Here is a 24,673-nt window from a genome sequence, read left to right as displayed (position 1 = left end):
TGTGATAATTTCTGTATTTTTGAGTTTCTGTCAGAGTTTTTCTATACATATTAAATTGGCAATTATGCTAGAATGCCTTTACAAACTGCTACCTTTCTAAATTTGAGCCCAAAATATTTGATTGGTTATTTTTGAAATGTTATAGAGAGTGACTGTTATTAATTGTTTAAGTGAAATTCATATTAATGATTTCAGTGATATGTTGAGTACATGATATTGCTGCTTTCGAATGTTTAAAGAGATTTAGATTAAGTATGCAAGTGGACTCATCCGGTTCGCCGGTGAGGTATAAGTGGACCTATCTGGGACGCCGGTAGGGATTAAGTGGACTCATCCGGTACGTCGGTGATGTATAAGTGGACCTGTAGGGATTAAGTGGACCTATCTGGGACGCCGATAGGGATTAAGTGGACCCATCAGGACGCTGATGGGGTATATAGGTGACCTACTTGGGACGCCAGTAGGGTATTTTGTGAAATCCTTTGAATTATGTACTGCCGTTAAAAGTGTTATAAGCATTTCAATTACTCGGATTATACTTAATTATGCATTTATTGAAAGTGAAACTGTTGATGCATTTCTGTTAATAGATCTTATTTTGGAAAATATTGATATCTTTCAATGATGATTATTTTTAGGATTATGATGATCACTTACTGAGTAGCCAAACTCATCAAACTATGGTAAACATTTTTCAGGATAACTGGGGATTCATTTTGAGTGCTAGTCAAGATCAACCTTGGAAGATAGTGGTGTTGTGCTAGCTTTCTTTATTTACTTTGTAAGACCTCGCCACTGTAAATTTGTCCTATCAATAGATGTATATATGTTTTGTCTGTCACATCTCAGGAATAACAGTATTGTAAATTCTTGGGGTGTGACACCGTGACTTCTCCTTATTGAGGTTACCCCAATGCTACTTGAGACACCGGTGTAGTCATCCTCAATTTTACACCAGGTTACCCCAATGCTACTTGGGACGCCAGTGTAGTTAGTGTAGTTATTATTATTTTTTAGTTTGGTTTTCATTCGTATGACATTTTTGAATTCAAGAAGGAATATTAGTGGTGAATTTTTGGCTAAATTGGTCTTTTTTTACTTTTGATTCTAAATTCTCGGGATCCACAGGTTCTGGCTAAGGTTTTTGGGAACCTATGGGTTGTTCTACCTAAGATGGGTTTTTCTAAAGATTTTAGTCCATGCTTCAAGATCTTTTTAGAGAAGGAACACAGTATCATCATGTATAGGATTGTCCAACTCCTTCATTTTGGAAAATATTTTTAGCAATTTTGAAAACAGAGAGAATTGTTTAAAACAAAACCAGGTGTTGGGCATACGATTTTAACAAAGAAACTTAGATTTTTGAAATATGATGAACACATAGGGGAAATTTTTTTTACAAGAGGGAGAATTTCAAAAAATAGGTTGGTAAGCAGTTTAGCCTTATGCTACAACATAGTCTCCCCCCCCCCCTAGATACGAGCATGCCAAGCTTTTGCTTGGGGACCTTCAGGACAAGGAATTATCAAGTACTCTTCATCTTCCAAACTTGGTTCTTGTGTCACAACTAAAGTGAGAGTTTTCTTAAGTTTTCGATCAAGCTGATGTCTTGGATTATATATAATACAGCTTTCAAGTGCTCAAAATATGTTTGGACTTCCAGATTCAGTCTTCCACTACCTACCCTTTAAAGTTCTTATAGGCCCTTCAAGTTTACCTGGACTGATGCTTTCAAATTCTTTTCACTTTGACACCATTTTGACTTGACAAAGAGAAGTTGAGAAGAATTTCTAAAGATATTGCAGAAGAGATGAAAAGAGAGAAATTTTCCTTCTTTTTTTTTCCTGTTTTTCTATTCATTTTTTTATTGCCCTTAAAGTCCCTTTCGGGTGTTCAGGCCGGTCGCCTTTTTTCCAACACTCGGGCCTCTATTCAAAATTTCAGTTCGGTGGACTTATTCTTTTTTTTTGCTTTTTCTCTTCCTTTTTTTTTCCCTTTTCTTTTCACTTTTGAAGAGGACAAAGAAAGAGTAGGAGAAAAAGAAGAATCAATGGTGCTTTTTTCTTCTTGGCACTTCGTCCTACAAAAATACGAGAACTCGATCATCCTTCCTTCTTCCAAGTAGCAAGGAGGTTCTAGTCTTGTTTATCTTTGGATTTTCCTTACCTCTGGTTGATATCCAACACTTCCTTGACAGTAGTTGCTGAATTCCCGTTGAAGTTTTCCTCCTAGAATTGCTTCATTTGAACCTTGATCTTCATACTTAAGAGTCACTCTTAGCTTCCTACTCATTCAATTTCTTGCTAGGTTAGCTAAGTTCATTTCCACTTATTTTTATTTATTTATTTTTAATGACTCTTTTGGCCGTTAATGTCATGGAGTAAGGTCTCTAAGCAATGCATAAATGTCTCAATTGGCTTATTTGAGAGGGAGGGCCAAGTGATCACCTTACTCCTTTTTTATAACCCTTTTCATTTGGAAGTTCATGTTGCTCTTGAGTAGTTAATGGCCTTGTGACATTTTGAGAGTTATCAGATGAGGCACGGACCTCATCGATTGCCTCTGTTATATCATCATGAAATGAGGGTGCCCCTATCTAGTGGTTTGGTGGGACTACCCCTGTAGGTTCTTTTCAATAGATGAGACTGTCCCTATCGGTATGTTAAATGAGACTGCCTCTATTATATTTTCATTGGCTGTTGAGACTGCCCCTAGTGGTATGTTGGATGGGACAACCTCTATAGTGTTTTCATCAGATGAGACAATTCCTATCAAGCTAGGGGATAGGACTGCCCCGGTTGAATCATCTTTGACATTTTCTATTTCAAGGGGTAGATTTTCTCGAATATGGGGTGCCTTAGTCAGTGGAGTCATGCCCTTATCCTTGTCATCTTCTTAGAGTTCTTCATCCCAGATAAGCAGGATTTTCAGAAAGCCATGTAAGAGCGGCCCTAGTGGTCCCCTTAGAATTACTACCAAATCCATTTGTGCCGATCTCTAAGCAAAATCAACGCAAAACTCTTGTGGAACGAGTTAAATTTTTAAAATCAATAGAGAGAGTGTGATTGCTCAAATTATAGTTTTAGGGGCGATCACAAATCTTCACAGATCTAGATCTCCTCTAAACCTATTGGTAACGCCAGCCCTAGAATCCATTTGTAAAACTTTAAAACACTTCTAAAATTTAATCAAATCTAAGAAATAACCAGAAAATAAAATAAATACAAAAATAGAAAATAAAATAGAAGAAAATAACACATATTTGAGAAACCCGGAGTTGAGGTCCGTATCAGGACCGCGAGTTAATTTACACATTTGCATGCCTTCTATTACTGTCTTGAAGCATGGATTTAAGATTTGGATCTAGGAGAACTTATTCTTAGGATTTAACCTTGATTTTAGAGAGATTTTGATAGGATTTGAGCTTAGGGCTTTAGACTAAGACTGTCTGAGGTTTTTTTTTTTTTTCCATTTTTAAAGGTTTTTCCTAATTTTCTAGAGGTTTTAATATATTTTTTTTCGTTTTTGGATGAATTTCCTAATTTTCTAGGCTTTCTAGGATTTTTCCTAATTTTTTAGAAGGTTTTCCTTATTGTCTGAATTTTCTGGTAATTTTCCTAAGGATTTTTCTATCTTATTTTTAAGCTATTTTTCATGTGATGTTCTTGAGAATTTAAGGGGCTATTTATAGGTTTTCTAGAGGGTAAGGGTTGAAATAATTGGTAATAATTTTGTAATCCCAATTGGATTCGGATTAGAGTATTTTTTAGATTTTTTTTGTAATATTGCATAAAAAATCAACCTAAAAACTATTTAAAAATGGATTAGGATGCTCGGGCCCATTGGACCACACAATTCACGGCCTGCAGCCCATGCACGACACACTCGTACAGAGGCAGTTTCGTAATTTTTTCTTTTGTACTTCCGAAGCTTCTTACTTTTTAATGGTAAGTACGATTCAAGTGATTTTTAGACCTTGAAAAGTTCTCGAGGTCTACTACGACTTGGGATGGGTTTTGGATGGTTTTGAGGGCAATTAAACTGGGTCTACGTTGACTATGGCTCATTAGGTTTTTTTGTGGTCTTTAAGACTCAGAATCAAAGTCTCCAGAACTTCCCATAGCCACAATTTAATTTCAAAGGGGTTTCCGCATAATCTTATTATAATTAAAATTTATGAGTATTAGCATTAATGCGGAGTCCTCTTTTAAATAGGATAGGCTCTATATTGAGATGCGGATGAAGAACAAGGCGTGGGGCATAAAAGAGAGTTGGAACAAGACAAAAAAGGTAGTAAGAGTCGCAAGAGTTTTCCGGGTAGAAGTTAAGAAATGAGCAATGGAGAAACGGATTTAAAAAAAAGAAAAAAAAAAGAAAAGGAAAAATTGCTTAAAACCCTCAAATATGGACTTTCTAGGCACTTTATCGCCCGTCTAATTTTATGCGGATGAAGAACAAGGAGTGGGGCATAAAAGAGAGTAGAACAAGACAAAAGGAAGTAAGAGTCGCATGAGTTTTCGGGGTAGAAGTTAAGAAATGAGCAATGGAGAGACGGATAAAAAAGAAGAAGGGAAAATTGCTTAAAACTCCCAAATATGGACTTTCTAAGCACTTTACCGCCCGTCTAATTTTTTTTAACATATTTTTTCCCAAAACCAACTTTTTAGCTAATACTCCCAATACAAACAGTTCATTTTTTTTTTTTTTTTGATGAAAATACTCTTCTTGGAAATAACAAATTATTTTCGGATCCCAATAAAAGGAAACGCCGGACCGCACTTGTACAATGCCAAACTGCTCACTTCAAAACGCTGGACCACCACTTTAAAACGCTGAACTGCCCCCTTCAAAATGCTGTACTGCCTATTTAAAACGTCGGACTGCCCCTTCAAAATGCTGGAGCCGAACTGCTCACTTCAAAACGCTGGACCACCACTTTAAAATGCTGGACTGCCCCTTCAAAATGTCGTACTACCTATTTAAAACGTCGGACTGCCCCTTCAAAATGCCATACTACCTATTTAAAACGTCGGACTACCCCTTCAAAATGCAGACCTCTATTTCAAAATGCCGGACTGCATATTTCTCCAATAGCATAATCCCGGGACCGTCACAATGAAACGCCGAACCACCCAGTCCATCAAAATAATCGTCGGACCGCCTCTCCTAAATGCCGAACCGCCCTCTCCAGTGAAAATAATTGGTTAGGTGAAGGAAATGTATTTTTGTCAAAAAAAAAAAAAAAAATGTGAACTTTTTGTATTGGGGGTATTAGCTAAAAAGTTGGTTTTGGGGAAAAATATGTTAAAATTTTTTGGGTTGGGGTAAAGTGTCTAGAAAGTCCATATTTGAGGGTTAAAGCAATTTTTCCTAAAAAAAAAAAGAGAAAAAGAGAAAGAAAGTAGAGACTACCACGCCTAAGTTGGAGAGAGAGAGAGTAAACAATTCACTGGTATCAAAGATTTCTTAAAATAAAGCTTTTTTTTTCCTTTTTTTTATCCAATTTTCTTCGTGCATGTTCATTATAGATTGGGGCCCATCAAATGCCAAAGCTTATGAAAATTTTCAACAGGGCTATTGGGCCAATGGCCAAGTTTTGGAACGGGCCAAGTAAAAGCTCTAGATGGTTGATGCCTTAATGGTTGGATTTCCAGGTTTTCGTTATAGAAAAGAATACAATGAGACTATTTATTTATTTTTGGTATAAGGTGGTCACCACGATTTTTGACAAATAAATCTAAAATTGGGTGGCTGCATTTATTCCATTAATTAAGTTTAAATTTCAAAAGAAATTTTTTCGAACTTTATGACACATCCAAACTATTAGATTTCACATCGGATGGTTATAAGTAATTGTGATCTCCTTGTATCAAGAGTAAATGGTATCATTGTATACAATCCCTTTCTTTCTTTAAAATATGGGGCCACAATGCCCTCTCCATCCCTTGATTATGGATCCTCTATGACGAAGAACCCTATGTACACATGCATATTTCTTGCACATTAATAAGACAAGCTCTTAGAGCTAGAGCTAACCACTAGGGCCTTCAACTTGGAACCATCCCCTGAAGTACAGCTATTAGCATTAGCCCTCTTTAGTAGCTGCTCCATATTCATATTCAAGCTCTGTTTCACCATCTCCTTTATATCGCCTGCCGCCTCCCTCTCATGCCTTCCCAACATTGCCGTCGGTCTCACATGTCTTGCCTGTGGACCCGAGTGCGGCATCACTGCCACCTTCCCCTCCCCCTTGAACCATTGGAGCACCTTCATCGCTCGTTTTTGCGCTAGAGGGCTTCCCAAAAGAGCCACCTCTAAAAGTGAGGGGACCACACCTTCAAGTGCCATCTTCTCTCTTTGGATCGAGCAATTGTGTGCCAAAGCCATGATAATGTATGCTGCAAGCTCTTGGCATTTTGGGCCATGGTTTGCATTGAGGGCTTGAATGAGGCTTCGTGGCACGAGGGGATCTGTCTTAATGGCCCTTTTCCCAGTAACTGTGACTACCATGTTTGCCAATGTGGCTAGAGCCCTTTCAGATGTGTTTGCCTCATTCAACAACCTTAAAAGAACTGGGATTGAACCATTGGAGACAAGAGGGCCGATGTTGTGGAGGGATTTGCAGAGGTTGTGCAGGGTGGATAGGCATGCGTGCTTGCAGCACTCTGTTGTGTTGGGGTCAACAAGGGTGGCAACCAAAAAGGAAGGGATGACGGAGGACCTGGTGTTGAGGTGGGGTTGTCCAGTGGCGGAAATCAATAGCAGCAGCATCACGAGTTGCTCGCAGGTCTGGTTCTCTGGTGGAGGTTCGAGCAGTTTAGTTACTTTTTCAGTAATTCCAGCCTCCAACATGAGGGACTTGTTGCTGTTCATCACAAGAATTAGGGACTTTTCTTTAGACAATGGTGAAGAATAAGATGAATAAAATTATTTATGTGCAAGAAATTTTGTGGAAATTTGTTCAAGATTCTACTTTCATAACAGCAGATGAACCTACCCAATTTGAACTTGCGCACAGCAAAGTAGTATTCTGTTCTATACTACTTGAAGTTTCCACTCTCCACTGTTTGCTTAAACGAATAATTTCTCTACATGAGAGTTCATCTAGATTATCCATCATTCGGAAGCAAGACCAGGCCGAGTCGACTAGGATTTGGTTGAGTAACTCGGCCTCGGCGCCTTGTACTTTCTTAAAGAATCACAAATCCTGTTAAAACAGTCACTAATATATGAAATAGAGATGCCGTTCTATATGATTTTTGGGTCTTTTATGATGATTTGAGAGCTTTCTTTTTATATGATTTTTTTTTGGATTTTTGTGCAATATCTCAATGTATAAATTGATTATTTTCAATAATCCATTTTTTATATAATATTCTCATCTCTTATTGAAAATAAACACAAGGAGATTATTTACTTTTGGTATGAGGAGGTCACAATCACTTTGAGCCATTGGATGTGAAATTTAATAGGTGAAAGTATATGACAACATTGGAAAATTTTTGTTTTGGACTTTATGCCTAAATAATGACACATCTTTAACCACCCGATTTCAAATTTAATGATTAATGATGAGTGTGACTACCTTGGGTAGAGCACGGCCAAATAACTTAGCTTTAGCTATGGCCTGAGCCAAATTCTAAAACCTTATTGAGAAGGGATAGCGGGTCCCACATGCATAAATAATATATAAACATATACTATATGTAGATGTAGATCGGCAGAATTTCCCCAAGGAAAAGTATCATGTCCACATCATGTGGATGGGTGGAAGACTGCACAATGGATGATATTCACAAGGCCATATCTAATGGCCACAAATTAATTTAATATATCTCATTTAAATAAAATTTTATCTGAAATTTGGTGAAGGTTTATTTTATAAAGAGAACTAAATAAAAATAATTAAAAATATTTTAAATAAAAATAACCAATATACCCTTAACTTTATTTTGATCCATATTTTTTGTTCAAGATTTTTTTTATTTAATTCTACTTATAAAAATGAAACTATAACCCGAATTTAAATAAAAAACTAAAAATAGAGGTTTATTTTGACCCTTGGATGAGGCTCGTTCAATCTAAACCATTAAAAAGTGCTTGTGCATTTTTTAAGTGTCAACATGTTGTGGACTCCATACCAACCCACTCCCTAACACAAGTGGAAGAGCACGGTTGACCTGTATGGGCATAATTATGATCGAGACTGTTGATCTGTCAAAGTGGGTCTGTTCTGGCTTGACTTTGAATTTCTGTCCTTCTAGCAGAACTTTTTTTTTTAGGAAACACAACCCAAATTCTGCCCAAATATTCAGAAAATCAGAAGAAGTTTGGTTAGGAATTCGGCATAAATTTACAGTCAAGTTGTAAAAATTAGGCAGTCCTCCATTTCTCTTGATTAATTTAAGAGGGAATCCGCCACAATTTTCAATATAATAAGGAAATTGAATGCGAATTAGAGCCGAAGGTAATAAAGTTCCTCTCAAAATAAATTCAGTGGTTATGTTTGAATCTAAGCTTCCTAATCGATCAAAAGAAAGTTTATCAATCTTAGAGATACGAATCAGAATTTTATGAAACTAAAGCAAATCAACACATCAAAAATGAATGACAAAACAATTTGAACTTACTTGTGACTTCCTTTTGAGAGCTCGATCAAAGCACCGAGAGCCGACTGCCTCTGCTCTGAGACGTCCGATTCAAGCATCACGACTAGGGTAGGTATCACAGAAAGGGCCACAAGTGACTTTTTGAGCTCTGAATTCTCTTTTGCTATCATCTTAATCTCATCGGCTGCTCTCCTTCTCTCATCAGCCTCACCAAAGTGAAGCTCCTTCACAGCTCTCTGCAAATTCCATCCCCCAATCTCTTCCTTCTCAATCCCAACCTCCTCTTTTCTTTCTTCCCTTTCTTTCACCTTCTCTTTCGAGAACCCACAACTCTTTCTCTTCTTTCCCCGCCACAGTTTCAAAATCGCCGCAAAAAATTTGAGCTTTGTGTATCCGAGAACCCCTGAATCCGACCCACGTTTAGAACCAGCCATCTCTCTGATTCTTGTGAAATAGAGTTGGAAGGCTTTCATGGTGAGGTTTTTATACTCAAATGAGGCTTGCCTTGAAAACTGAAATGGACAAAGCTCTGTGTTTGTGGCGAGAGAGAGAAGAGAATAGTATTATTAGATGAACAGCAAAAGGTTCTTCTGGTGCAGAGACAAGGAAGCACAGTTCGCAGAAACCACATGCATGGCACAGTATAAAATCCAAGTGTTTAATGTTCAGAGAGAAGGCAAAGGAGGGAAAAGAGGGGGCGCCAAGAATCTCAATCTCCGTTACCTATGTGTATCTCTTTATTTTAGTGTAATGACATATGAGTAACCCCATAATTTTAATTTTTAAAGTGTGAGTATTTTTTTTTTTTTTTATTAAAAAAAAGAGAGTAGGGTTTTAAATGTTGGAATGGGACCTTAAATCCCCATTTCCATCATCCTGTGCAAATTTGGCAACTTTGATTCGGGAGTTATTTATGTATGGACCCTAAAATTTTATTTAAAATACGAAATGCTCCGTTGGTTGAAATTATAAAGAAACTAAGTTATTCTCGGACCGCATTTTAAGTTTGTTTTTTTAGTTTTTTTTCGAGGCTTTAGGGTCAGTGCCCTGACGGTCTGAGGTTCGAAGCCTCGAACCGCTTTGACTTAGCGGTCAAGAAGGCGGTCCAATCTATGCATCCTCAGACCGCTACATATTAGAATAACAAAAGCATGGTCCGAGGATGGAGAGCTTATACTAACATTTTTCTTGAAAGAAAAATCGGTTTGAGGATGGGGACCTTGACCATTTAGGAATCAAAATCCAGTTAGAGGATTCGAACCTCGGATCATCTGGGCACTGCCCTACTAATGAAAAACTAAAAAATAGTAATTAAAATGCGGTTCGAGGATAGAATCTTCGGACCGAGGGGCAATTTTAGACAAAAGAAGAAAAAAAGGTGGTTCACCGATCATCTTTGTAATTTCCGCCTGGAGATTTTGCATTTTAGGAAAATATTTAAGATCCATACGTAAATTATTCTAACGAGGTACGCGGAAAATTGTTAAAATAAGGGAAAAACTGCAATGCACTCTAAAAGAATTACAATGGTTTTCAAGTCGATTAGCTGTAAATTGAAGATTTGAGATCAAGAAAATAGAAAAATATATGGATACTTCTATGAAATCAATTTCTTTATCTTCTTCTTCCTAAACTTGTTGGAGAATAGTAGTTTCGACTATGTAAAAAAGACCAGAGCCTTTTTAGTAGAACATAAGCCCTAAAAAACCTAGCGATTTGATAAAACGAATCTCAACTTCTTTCTTGGATATTTTTTATTCACCATCCCACAAAAGCCCAAAACCCTTTTTAATAATTAGAAACCCTAATTAAAGTATTCATTTTTTCCACTATTGCCCTTGGCAGTTTCTCTTTTTTCCCAAAATATTTTAGGCTATCTGGTGGGGTCCAAGTCAATGCCGACCTAGACCCTACTCGATTAGATTTTTATCCTAACTCGGACCTAGACCTGGTCAGGTCCAAGCCCTGGTCCAGGAATTACAAAAAAAAGGAAAAAAAAAGAAAAAGAATTATTTAATGGAAAAAGTTTATACAAAACCGAGGCTCTAAACAATCAAATTAGAACCAACCTCAAAAATTTCACTAAAAGAGGTTGTTTTCATGCTCAAATATCCTCAAATTGATCATTTCGACATCAAGATGTATGGACATAAGAAAAAATGGATTTCACGTATTGAAAATAGTGTATTTTGTAAGTTGTAGCTTATTTTTTGACCGTCAATTTTCAAAATTTTCAAGTTGTCATAGATCTATCGATCTACACTATTTTTAAGCTTTAAACTTATAAATAAAGGTGAAAATATATTTTAAGGCTATCATAAAGATTTTTAGTATTAAAACTCTATTTCTCGGAATTATTTGAAGGTAGGCTCTAATTTGATTGTTTAGAGCCTAGGCTCTATACAAACCATACTTTTATTTTATATAGTGTAGTGTATGTATTGTATATATTTTATGTCAGGTTGAGTCGGCTTGACCCAATAGGGTCCATGCCAGACCTGGAACCGACCCGATCTATATTTTTTAACATCAAATGTCTTTACAAATATAAAATAGTTTATTAACAATAGTTTATTTTAAAATTTCGAGAAGGTTATTTTATAATTTTAATTTACTTTTAAAGTCCAATCATCGTTCATAAAGTCAAATGAATATTTTTAAATTCGAAATTAAGTTTTGGAAGGATTTTGAAAAAATCAATGTACCATTTCCAAAGTACATGAAATATTTATGATAAAAAGTTATTTTTGACTATGTAAATATATTTTATAGTAAACATTTTTTTAATACTAAATTCTAGATTCACTATTAACGTGGTGTAAGAGAGTGAGGGGTTTTCCTTTTATCTTCTTTAGCAATCAAAACAAAGTCGGTTTGAGATGTCTAGTTCATGATCTCAATTTGTTGGAGATAATCCCTCCTATTTACCCAATTCCTTTTCAGATTTAAGGATTTGGAGAACTCCTTTCGAAAATTTGAGATTCCTGTTGGAGCCATGTCAACTTTGGCATTATGAAATCACGAACCTTCACGACATGAATTTGAGGTTTCTTTGGTATCACGGTTCACGGGAACCAAATATTTTTTGACTTTATCTGATTTAGGGTCAATAATTCATCCTCATAATCTGTTGTTATTTGTGAATTTCATTTTGTTTGTTGTCTCATTAGAAACAGGATCTCTCATTCAACATGTGCTTGCCTTTTTCCTCTTGGTATCTTGAAATTGAAGTAGTGATAAAGGTTCTAATGTCATGTTCGTTCTGTCAAACCGTTGCAGTGACTTTTGTTAGGACATGCCTCAACTTTCAGGATTTAATTGCGATAAGTCTCATATGCAAGTTTATAATGGAACCAAACTTATAACAACAAGGGGGGTAAAAATTCATAGAACCATGAACAGTTACTCTACTAATTTTCAATGATTGAAAGGATCATCATTGAAATTTTAGTCTAGTAAAGTGTTTTAAGGACTCTGTGGAGTCCACTCGGATCAGCCGAGTAACTCGCCCTCAGCCTATCGAGGCTGACTTATAGGAGCCACTCGTCATGTTTAAAATTAAATAAAAGTCCTATTTTATTGAAAAACTATAATTACTGATTTAAAAATGCCTTATTGAATGATTTATCTGATTTTTATGCTTGAGACCTTTTTTTATTGCATCCTCTAATTTTTTTAATTTTCTATTTTTGAATAGTCGAGGTGTAAATTAAATTTTCAATAATCCATCTTTTATAAACTTTTTTGGGCTTTTAGAGACTTGTAATGATTATGGTCTAAGAAGCTTGAGGACCGTAAACTTTTCCTTAACCCGTCCCAAGCTATGGTAAAGGAAGTGGATTATGTTAGGCAGACAACCAACGTAAAATTTTGCCAAAACTTTTCAAGAGTTCTGAATATACATACTTATGCTAAGGCGCTCCCCATAAGTGACACACTGTACCGCAAACTGATATAGTGAAAAAATGTGCAAAAGGTTAGCTAAGGCATTCCTCAAAAGAGAAACGCCACAATGCAGCCCAGTTATGGTGAAAAATAGCCAAAGGTTCCCAAGACATTCTGGACAGCACGGGTAAAGAAGTTACTTCAAGAGAATATGATTCCTCTAGCCACATAGAATGTAGGAATACTAAAAGGTAAAAGTATGGAGTTAATAGATAAAATGAGATGAATGGGACTAAATATAGCTTGTTTACAGGAAACTAAGTGGAATGAGAGAAAAGCTAAGAAAATGGATGGGTATAAACTTTGGTATATATGAAAGAATAATAATAAAAATGACATTGGCATAATAGTAGACGACGATTTAATGATAAAGTATTTAATGTCAAAAGTATAGGTGATAGGCTCCTATTAATTGTATTAAAGAAATGTATAATTAACATAATTAAGGTTATGTACCACAAGTAGGACTAGAGGATAGAATTTAGAGGCAATTCTAGGAGGACATGGATGGACTAGTTCAAGACATATCAAATGGAGAGCTAAGGTTTTTAGGAGGGGACTTAAATGGCCATGTGGAGAAGGATATTAAATGATATGACGGGATACATGGTTGAGGTTATTTTAGATTTTGATATGGCTAACGACCTAGCAATAGAAAATACTTACTTTAAAAAGTGAGATGAACATTTGATAACCTATAAAAATGGATCATATAAAAGCCAATTAGATTTTTTCCTAGTTAAGAAGGTAGATCAACCATCATGTAAAGATTGTAAAGTTAATCTAGGAGAGAGTTTGACTATGCAGCATAGGCTCGTGGTTATGGATGTCTGCATTAAGAGATGAAAGAAAAATAATGAAATATATATATATATATATATATATATATATATATATATACTCCCGAGCTTGCATCACATTGAATAATAGTGAATCCTTCTTAACTATAGCTAATAACATGCACATGTGTGATATTGAATATTCAATACTAATATATAATCAACATTGAAATATAAGTATTTTTAGAAATGTAACTACAATAGTTATTATAATAATAATAATTCTTTATTAATAAAATTTAATTATAATGCTAACTATAAGAAGAATTACATTAATATTATGAAATAAAATTATTATTATTATTTATTATTACATTCAAATATAATAGATATTATTTTTGTTATTATGGGTATAGGTTATATACCCAAAATATTTAATTGCAGTTTAAGTTATTATCTTATATTTGAATTAATATTAGTTGTAATACTCATGATTTTTAATTAAATAATTGTTGAGAGTCTCACATGATTTTATATATTTAGAAGCGATAATAATATGTGATCGTAAAATTTAAGATTTTAAATGATATCTCTCTTCCAAAATAAATCTTCATTTCTCTCCTTGATTTTACCGTACATAAACTCTTCTCTTTGAAGGTCTTGTACCGCAAATTCTCTTTATGCATAAAATCATTTTTATATTATTACGACACATATCCACCCTTAATAATGTAATATATAGCCTCTTCTTGAATGTTTTAGGAAGGGAAGGTATCTGGCACAATACACAAATGTGCAACACTCGTGTGGGTGGAATGGTTTTTAAGGTGCACCTTCACACAGTCGCATCGGCTCACGGCTCATTATAGCTTTGCACCGCTGAACACCTGCCCAACCCGATAAGAGTCATATTTGGTAATTAGTTGTGGAACTCCCAGTGGAGGGCGATGCACAAATAAGTATTCCTAATGGAGCATTATTTCCATTTGGTTGGGCAAATAAGTGCCAATTTGGACACTCACAAAAAGTGAAAGAAAGACTAATACCATCTTGCTGGAAAATATATTTTTTTATTTTATTTTTTTTTCACCTATTTTTTTTTCTTTTCATTTGAAAAAGATCACTTACAAATAATCTTATTACAATAACTCTTGTTTTTTTTGGCAAAGATCACTTATAAGTAGTCTTATTACAATAACTCTTGCTTCAATGAAAAGAAAACTAACAAATCCATGATCTTAAAAACCTTGATACCATTAAACCAATTTTTTGTAATCAAAGAAAATAAACAAAAAAAATATCAACAATTCAATTTTTTCTAATAAAAAAAAATAAACAAAGAAAATATCAACAATTCTTATGCTTGGGAATATAAAGATAATATAATTAAATATGACAAGAAGAGTGTCAAAGATTACCTCAACTGACCTTATTACACCCACACCTAGTCATCATCATCTGATGGCACGAGATCAATGATCAACCTCCAATTTCAACCAGAAAAGCAAGTTTAGGCCAAGTCACACCAATAAAACATGAATCTCTTTAATCACAAACTCAAATTTTAGGTGAATTCCCTTAGCAACCTAGTTTGAGAGAGATAGATTCTCTTTTTGCTATACTTTAAAACCCTTAGCCATAAATCCATAATTGAGAGATGGGTGAAAGAAGAACCCCATAACATAAACTTTTAGCCCATTTTTACAATGTGAGAGATAGAGATCAAAGTTGAGAGAGTGGGGCGTGCCCCCTTTGGGCTTTCATGAGAGAGAGACTTTATTAAGAGAGAAATAAAAAGATAAGGTGTAGAGATTTTGGAAATAGCAATCACGTTTTATAGGTTTTAAACAATATTAAAGTTTGTTACTTTTCGTGAGATTGAACATGAACGTGATTTGTGGGATGAAAGATTTGAGCTATCCATTCCATAGATGGCCCATCAACATAGGTACTAGAACATTTATCCCTATCTTTCCTTTGAACATTATCCCATCAATATAAATCAAATAAAATAATACAAATCATAATATTGTGTTTTATCCAAAAATATGCACAAGCCTTATCAAGACTTTTAAAAGATTTACTCAAATCTTCTTTAACTACTTATCTCATAAAAGATAGGAAACCCTTAAGGCGTGCCACCACATGGGAATAGGAAGCCCCAAAATGGGGGTGTGTGGCTTTTGTTGCCCTTACCAATTTAGGGCATGGTGGGCTCATGTGCAATGTTATTTTTAAATATTTAAAAATCAATAAATGATTCTAGAATTAACTTGAATATTTAAAACATTAAAAATCAATATCTCTATTTTTATTACTTAAAATTTTGTAAATAAAATATCCAGAGATCTAGAAAAATTCAAATAATAATTCTAAAAGCATATCATCATAAAATAAACACAATTAAATTCATTAGATGAGATAAAGATCTATATAGTCTAAGAATAAATAATCTGAGGCACTCCACCTTCAGCTGTGGTTTACAGTTCATACTTGTTTTATCAATCGACTCAATGTTTCCCATGATCTACAGTCCATGCAGGGGCTTATTAGTAGGTCGCCAAAGTCTGGCCGATGAGCAAATGGGTCACAATCTCAGTCTGTGGATTTCAGGTTCTCCCCTAGAGACATGCCAATGTCGCCTAGACCTGATGCGACCACAGCTCCTATGGCACATAGGGGTATCTTTCATACAAAAGGTGACTTGCTTTCCTACAACAGTCTATCAATATGCATGTCGTGTGATAGTACATGAATGATTCTTTAGCCCCTGTCTCTGAAGGCCACCACCACGCACAAGGGTTACACAGTCCATCGACTCACTCATCCGGGCATATTCCGACCTCATCAAGGGATGACGCATTAAAACCCTTATCGGTTAATTTTCTATGCCCAAGTAATATAGGTTTTTTCCAACCGATTGGCCTAGACCGGCAAGCACAGTTCGGTATCAGCACACATCGTTTGCTTAGTATAGTCCATGAGGGACTACACTCCCACTGAGTTCATGTTCCGATATATCATTTCATTTTACAAGCACTCATAAGGCTTTTAATGGCCACACTCACCTTGGATTTGCGGCTCGTTATAGCTTTGCACTGCTTTATACCTACCAAGCCAGGATGAGGGCCACATTTGGGAATTCATTGTGGGAATTCGCAACAAAGTGTTATGCTCATTTGGATGCACATATAAGTATTCTTAGTGGACTGCTATGCTAGTCAGATTGTGTCGATAAGTGCTAAACCCCACATAAAATTGCTCGAGATGAAAATTTAGGCTATCATTTTAGGTGCTATAGTTCACTTTTTGAAACCCCAAAAGCCATGGAATGTATCTAAGGTTTGGGTAGATAAGGGAAATAACAAGTCCCTACCTATTCTTAAAAATAATTAAGAGTTTTTGAATGCGTAAGTAGGAATGGAAACCTAAACTTGTAGCTGAAGCTCAAGTGGTGCTACCACTACGACCTCAACCCCATTCCCTAGTTGAATATAAGTTGCAAGGCATTAACCATTTGTGACTTTAAAGTTGAGATGTAAAGAGTCAAACTCTTCATCTTTCAATTGCAATGAACAACCATGTTGACTGAAATTTAAATGACATTTCTCCCATGTATATAGGAGTCAAACTTCTCCTACTGTATCATGGTTGTACACATTATTTTTAGAACTCTTCTTTCTTGCGAATTTCGTCTCTCTAGAACAAGAACAACTCTGGTGCTCTTGATGTTACTTTGTTCATGTACTTTTCCATGCAAGATGGAGCTCATTCTTCAATTTCCTTCCACCCTAATGACCAACTCACATGCCCACATTAGACATTATTGTTCTACTTTGTTACTCCTTAAAAACATTTGATAAACAATAATTTCTCTATGTGAAACATAAGTTACATCCTCTTTTCCCATCCAGATGTGCAATTTAGATCGAGTGAGTCATTAACTGTTTCATCTAAATCTGATACGTCACAATATTTTATTTTTATTTTTATTTCTACAAATCATATAAATATAAAATTTGGTACGTGCCATCATCTCGATAGGGTGCACTTAAAAAAATTCGAAAAATATTTATGATAAAATAAATTGACCAAAATACCCTTAAAGTTTTTAGGGGAATTTGGTCATTTTATTTTATCTGAAATATTCTTTTATATTTGTTTACAAATGCAAGTTTAGGAGAGGAGTGAATGACCAAATTTGATGTCAAAATATTTTATAAAAAAACTAAAAAAAATAATAATATAGCAGCATGACACAAAAAACTTTTTACTTTTCCAATCAATTCGCAGGAGAGACTTAGTCAAGTAGATTACAAAAGTGGCCCCAATTTTTCCCGGGCCAACAAGAGCGGTAGTTGACAATTACGTGGATATCCACCTTCACAACGTTGGGCACAAACCAAAACCAAAACCAAAACCTAATCTCGTTTGGTGCGGGCGCACGTGTCGATAGGGAAAGTGGTTCTCCTATTCGGACCACAATTTGCCCAAGTCGGCATCACTCTTATCGCTTTGCCTCCGCGCCTTACTTTTGATAAGTTAACAAAGAAGTTTCCTATTCGGACCACAATTTGCCCAAGTCGGCATCACTCTTATCGCTTTGCCTCCGCGCCTTACTTTTGATAAGTAAATAAAGAAGTTTCATAAGTTTTTTAATATCCAAAAAAAAACTCTTATTTTCTTATGAGCTTATATTTGTGTACCCCTCTTTAAAATTATAATCTTAAATAATCCTCCGTATCAATGGAAAGATCATAGGAAATAATATTTCTTTTCATTGTCTAAATTACATATTGACCTCTTTTTCCTTTTTTCTAATAGAGAGACAAGAGGATTCAAAGGAGCTTGAGAGAGACAGGGGAAAGAGTTTCACAGGTGAGGAAAAGAGAAAGAAATGGGGAACTTTTCTAGGTTTGATGTAGAGGTATTAGAAAAAAAAAAAAAGAAGACAAATATTGTAATGTGTACAATGAAAAAGATGCATAAAAGTGTTATAGGTTATTATTTTTTAACTTGAAGAAGATTCGTGGGCTTTTTATGGGCCGGGGAAATTATTTAGGATTACAATTTTAAAGAGTAGGTGTACATCTTTTTCCATATTAAAAATCCCATGTTCTTATGGAGCTGTTATCAGGGTTGGTGATGGGTCAAGATCCAGCCCATCTTGGACTTGGGCCCTAGCCTAGTCCAACACTCTTATATGATGGGTTGGGCAAGGCCAAGCAAAAAAAAAGAAAAATAAGTGAAAATACGGACATGACACTAGGGCGATATGTTATATCGTAGGCATTGTTTTTTAGGGTCAGGCTGTGCAGCTCGGTCCATTGCCGACCTTCATTGTTTTTTAGGGTCAGGCTGTGCAGCTCGGTCCATTGCCGACCTTCGCCAATTTAAATACCTATTTTATTTTTTATAAAAAAGTTTACCAAAAAATTATTTTCTATTTTTATCCTTCAAACTTTTTTGAAAGTATCATTAGTGTCATTGACTTGAAACCATTGAATTTTGGCTATGAGATAAGCTTACCAAAATTTTGATTAAATCAAGAATCTCATTAACCAAAAATTCTACCAACTTATTCCCCAAAAAAGATATTCCCTTGAAAAGTTGTACTCCTCCAACTAAATAGTCATCAACATGTTCCAAAAGTATTCTAAAAAAATAAAAAGTATTCTACGAAAAAGGGAGAAATAGAGGAAGCATTAGGGATGGCATTGGAAAAGACAAGGCACAAGGACTTGACGGGTAGACCCGATCTCAGGTCTGGGTATGGGTCCAATTTTTGGATCTGACGGTCAGGTCCAGGTCTGGGTCCAGCTGGACTCAACCTCGAACTTATCAGCCCTATTCGTTTGGGTATATTAAGGATTTATAAAATAGGAATTCATAGTTATCTTTAGCTTGAAATCTAATGGCGGGTGATTGTGACCTTGTTGCCAATAAAATAAACATATGATGGTAAAAAACAAAGGGAAAAAAAAAGAAGAAGCTCATAGTCATAGGATGGCAATCTACCTGACCAGACCCAGGACCCGGCGTGTAGATCCGGGATCCGATGGGTACAATATTGGTCTAATATTTGGACCCGACGGGTTCCTGGTCCAATACTTGGACCCAAATACTATTCGGGTCCGGCTCCGATTCTAGCTGGTTACGTGATTTTAAAAGGCCGTCACACATATTGGTTTTAGTTACATGAAGTTAAAAGGCTTAATACAAAAAGAAAAAAAAAAAGGAAAAAGAAAAGTAAGAGCGTTGATTTTCATGTGTGTGCTTGTGTATATGACAATAGATGAATAACCCTAAAAAGTTAAAATAAATACTGACAAGAAAATAAAAAACACAAAATTTTCAATAAAGCAAATAAATACTTGCAAATTGGGTTTGGGAATCTCTTAGGCTCGGTTAGGAAAACTCTCTTAGACCATCTGGCTCATATCATGTAGGCAGATCCACGATGGTTCTTCTCTCTCTCGACCTTTGGGGTTCAATATGAAGTATGACTTACTAAGGTTTGGATGGGGTTGGAGTTTCTCTCTCTAACATAAGGAAGCCTAGAGTTAAAGCTAGGATTTCTTCTCTAAGTGAGCATCTCTCTGCCTTTTCTTTGTCTCTCAAGTTCATCTTACTAACTTCTAGGTTAGGATTTCTCTATCTTTCACTAGAATTCTTTACACTCTGAACTTAACAAATGGTCTACTACCTCAAAAATGCATGAGGGTGGGCCTCTTGTGTATGGGGTTTCAAATATGGGTGGAAAATTAACTTTTAAGTGAATATATGGGTAGAAAAATCAAATTATCTTCTTGTCACTTTAAGAAATGGTATTTTTATTAGAGTCAAAATGATGAAAATATCAAGATATATGAAATTGAAAAGCTTGGTTTCATTTGCACCCATCACCTCATACCTTTATTTCGTCGTTTTGATAGGCGGAGGAACGATCCAACACCATAAAATCATAAAAAATTGTACCACAATCGTTTTGAAGTAAATTTCAGCCAAACCACTCCAAGATTTGAGGGAATTATGGATCTTTTTGTGGTTTAGATAAAAAAAATCAGCAAAAAGTCTCTTTCCAAACACAATCTTTGCTCGTGTCACCTGATTTTCGATTAATTTTCTTTAACGATGCCATGGATGTTTTGCCACAAGAATCACCAGAAAACCACATATTGGACAAGTTATGGGTCTTTTATTTTGTCTAAAACATGATTTTCAGCAATATTATAAGTATTGATCAAAAGTAGACTTCAAGATCATCCCCCATCTTCGACTTGATCATGGAGTATCATATATGAGCGGGAAGAGAATTGGTTCGGAAATTCACAAGGTCAAAACCATCAGAAAATTCCTCTCTCATAGGGAGAAATCGTTGGAAAACCGGGCCGAGGTTATGAAAGCTGCAAACTCAATAAACCCAAAAACAGCTCAACTTTTGTCTAAGTTCTAACCATCATCCGTTGTCGAAACCCCCCTATACATACATCATCGGAGAGCCCTTGTAGTAAGGAACAACATATCCAAAGCTGGGATCAAAACCCCATGGGGGTGTGGTAATCAGCTCCAAAGAGTACCGCAATGGTCTATTTTGCAGTATTTTCGGGCCAAAAATGAATCGTACCCAAATTTCAATTTCCAATAGTATGCTCCACCCTCAAATCTTTAATACAAAGTATCAATCAATGCCATATTGACACCAAATTTTAAAGTTAAAAGGTTTCTAGCCATTTTCTACTATTCTTGGGAGTTTTGAGCCCATTGAGTATTGATGGTTTGGTGTTCTTTTATAATCTCGGCGTTTATTATGCACTCCATATTGGAGTATATTGGATTAGATTTGAGCTAAGTTTGGGGCCCTTTCTTGCTTACTTTAATCATACATACTCTTTTGATAACCGCATGATGATGGATATGGGTCGTAACTGACCCCAGAGCCTAAAGCTTTTATTCAAGAGGTCCTCTATCACCCAAAAATGAGAATCCTCAAAGTTTTGATCCAATATATGTCTATTTGGGGGCCTTCCACCACTTTCTCGATTTTCAATAGTTTTCCGGTGTATATGTTATTGGATTCCGATTAGAGAGGAAGACCATGGATATTTACAATCATCGGCCCATCCTGAGTAAGGAGACATCATCTACCCTATCTTTTAAGGGTTTGTTGGGTAGGATGCATCCTGGATGCCTGCCCCTGGGTTCTAAGAATGTTATCGGGTGTGGACTGCCATATGTGATCCAGTTCCATTGTCTATGTCTATCGAAACTAGTGTTGGGTTCTTTACTTAAAAAATACCCCCAAATAAAGGTAAAAAAGGAAAAAGAAAAAAGAAATAAAATAAAGATAGACCAGATATAGTAAAAAACCAAAGGACCACCATAGGTAAAAATGTCTATAAATTAATTGCAGCAAAAACTCGGAAAGGGCACTTTGAGTAAAAATAAAAAATAGTGGAATGCAAAGAACCCATGGATACAATTAAAAAAAAATAAAATGCAACGTATGGTGAAAACCCTCTAGGGGCACCTACATTGTCCAATTCATATGAAAATTGAAGGCAATCGGAAGGTTGCAAACAAAATTCTCAAGGGTTTTCCTTACCCTATATCCTCCATGAGTGCTAGTCAAAGTGACTACAATGTATGTTTGTAGGAATTAGCCACAGTCTAAGATATATGACCAAATAATTGCATATATCTTAGACTATGGCCAATTGCATGTGATGGCCCCCTAAACTGCAAAAGTAAGTGCTTGAGGCAAAGAGATAATAGATGGAGAGCATACATTCATCGGTAGAACCCCTTGTTTGGTCAAAATGCTCCAGGATTCAAGCCACAAAGGTTCCTGGATGACACAATAAAGATGATTGATTTGCGAGCAAATTATCAAAAGATCTCCAAATTATTGAAAAGTCTTGCTTTTCACTTCAACCAAAGTGCTCGACATTAGGGGGCAATTTGTTCAGGCGTATTTTTGTATCAGAGCATCCAACATCAGTTTCGTCATATATGGAGTACATGATTGAATCATATCTTAGCAATTCAGTCACAGCTTAGAACCTAGGAACGGGCATCAGAGCCACAATTTACCTACAAACCCTTAAAAACTAGGACGGATGATGGTTTCCAAACAATGTTAGCCACCAATTGCAAAAGTGCAAGGTTGTCTGTGATATGAAATCAGTATATAAACTAGAATTGCTGAAAATATAAAAAAGTCTCAGATGGTCCCTTGAAACAATCACACATAGAAGCTAATTTTGAATAACCTTGCAGTTGGTGTTGGAGGAGCTCACACGTAAAGATCATGGGCCTCGGGCTCCATTGTGACACGAAGCAATCACATGGATAGTTAATAAGGGTGGTATGTCAAACCTCAGTAAGATGGACTCTGAAATCTAGGAGACCCTCCAAAAATCAAAATATTCTGATATTGGGAGCCCAATATATGCAAGTTGCATTTTCAGTAGCACAGACAATGTCCTGGAAGTACCAAAACAGTGGGTTATTACAAAGGGAGCCTCGAAAAATGGTAACGATGGAGCCAAAACTTGGTGTGATGATATAAAACCCCCAAAATCATTCCCATACAGTTTGTTATCTTTTCTAAACAGATATTTGTGGTCGCATAATAGTCACGTGCTACTGTGGGTAGTATTCACTGCGGCTAGAAGACGGCAAAATACAGGTTGATACCCCTCATTCGTTTGGCCATTTATCCAAAATTCCTAGGTGAAATGGGATGAAATTTGGAGAGTCTTTTTCTTTATGTGATGCTCATGTTGTTTACATGTATATATCATGAGGGTTCCTTGCTTGAATCCATGCTATATTTGAGCCAAAGGGGAGGGTTAAAGAAAGTTTGATGTGTTGCAGTGTGTCAATGATCTCAGCTCACTTTATGGTCCGTTTCTCTCAATTCAAGAGGTATTTCAAGCTGAAATTGGCAAATTCTTCACTGAATTCCCTAACAATCCAGATAATCTATTGCATGGTTCTTTTGAGGATTGATGTCCATTTAAAGCCAAAAAACTGCTAAAGTTTTGATGTTGCAGGAAATATCACCTAAACCCACAAAACCACTTTAGAACTCCCTAAATACATAGAGTTTTTTTAGTGAAACTTGAGATAAAATAATTTTGGTTAGATTCTCTATGAGTTTATAGAGCTAAAATGGCTATGAATTTATTTACACTCGGATTTGCGCTGATCTCAAAGATTGTTGATATTGGAGCAAAAGATCACATGACTGGCCATTGTGAATGACTCAAAGGACTTGAACACACGTCTTCAAGGAATCCTATGTCATTGGCCAGTGAGACTATGGTACCAGTTTATGGAGTAGAAAATATTATCATTTTTTCTAATGCTACGCCGTATGAAGTTTTACATATTCCTTCTTTCCCATTCGAATCTTTTGTAAGTTAGTCAAATCACAAAAGCCTATAATTCCTTGGCTATTTTTTCTGTTGACAAAATTGTTTTTCAAGATTGGGTATTTGGGAAAAAGATTGGTAAGGGTGATCAATCACATGGGTTGTACCTATTGGATCAAACCTCAAAAAAACATTTTGCAAGAAAAATGTATTCCGAGGACAGTACAAGGCATTGCAGATTGGGACACTCCTCTGATAGAATTATGAAACAAGTGGTCTCTAGTATTGATACATCATTTGCATCTTGTGAGGTTTGTTAGTATGCAAAACAAACCAGGTCTCCATTTTCAAATTATGATAGAATCAACAAAAATAACATTGATATTATTCATCTAGACTTATGGGGACTTGCTCCAGTTGATTCCAGTTCTGATTTTAGATATGTGATTTCTTTATCAATGATAGAACTTGTTATGTTTGGATTTATTTATTGAAGTTCAAGAGTGATGTATTTAGTGCCTTTAAAGAATTTCATGCCATGATTAAAAATTAATTTGATGTTAAGGTGAAAATTTTTAGAACTGATAATAGTACTGAATATACAACAAGATTTTTTTTCGTCATATTTGATTGATCATGGGATCATTCACCAGATGACATGTGTAGAGATTCCTCAGCAAAATGGAATTGTTGAGAGAAAAAACAAGCACTTTCTTGAAGTAACACGTACCTTACTTTTCCAAATGAATGTTCTAATATCATACTGGTGTAAGGGTATACTTACTGCTTGTCATATGATAAATTGATTGCCGATTAAAATCTTGGATAACAAAAGCCCCTATGAAGTGTTGCATGATTGTCTTCCTACTGTTCATCATTTAAAGTTATTTGGTTGTGAATACTTTGTGCATTTATTAGAAAATCATAGAGACAAACTTGTTAAACAATCCACTAAATGTAT

General features: G+C 35.6%; 1 protein-coding gene across 1 annotated transcript; it reads right to left on the bottom strand.

Moving 5' to 3' along the window:
* Nucleotides 1–5,869: 5,869 nt before the first annotated feature.
* LOC18442165 (U-box domain-containing protein 45-like) lies at nt 5,870–9,411 on the bottom strand. Its single transcript, XM_088866827.1, has 2 exons — nt 8,631–9,411; nt 5,870–6,865 (listed from the first exon to the last, which is right to left on the bottom strand). The coding sequence occupies exons 1-2, from the start codon at nt 9,080–9,082 to the stop codon at nt 6,004–6,006; spliced, it is 1,314 nt and encodes a 437-aa protein (XP_088722953.1). The 5' UTR covers nt 9,083–9,411; the 3' UTR covers nt 5,870–6,003.
* Nucleotides 9,412–24,673: the final 15,262 nt, after the last annotated feature.

This window comes from Amborella trichopoda, chromosome 1 (assembly GCF_054954075.1).
Source record: "Amborella trichopoda isolate Santa Cruz 75 chromosome 1, AtrichopodaSantaCruz75HAP2 v2.0, whole genome shotgun sequence".
NCBI lineage: Eukaryota > Viridiplantae > Streptophyta > Magnoliopsida > Amborellales > Amborellaceae > Amborella > Amborella trichopoda.
The sequence above is the reverse complement of the archived record's forward strand: the minus strand, read 5'-3'. Positions and strand labels throughout refer to the sequence as shown.

Coding starts and splice junctions, on each gene's coding strand:
- LOC18442165 (XM_088866827.1), bottom strand. CDS start 9,082: ATGAAAGCCTTCCAACTCTATTTCACAAGAATCAGAGAGATGGCTGGT. Junction 6,866..8,630: donor CTCTCAAAAGGAAGTCACAA/GTAAGTTCAAAT, acceptor TGTGATGAACAG/CAACAAGTCCCTCATGTTGG.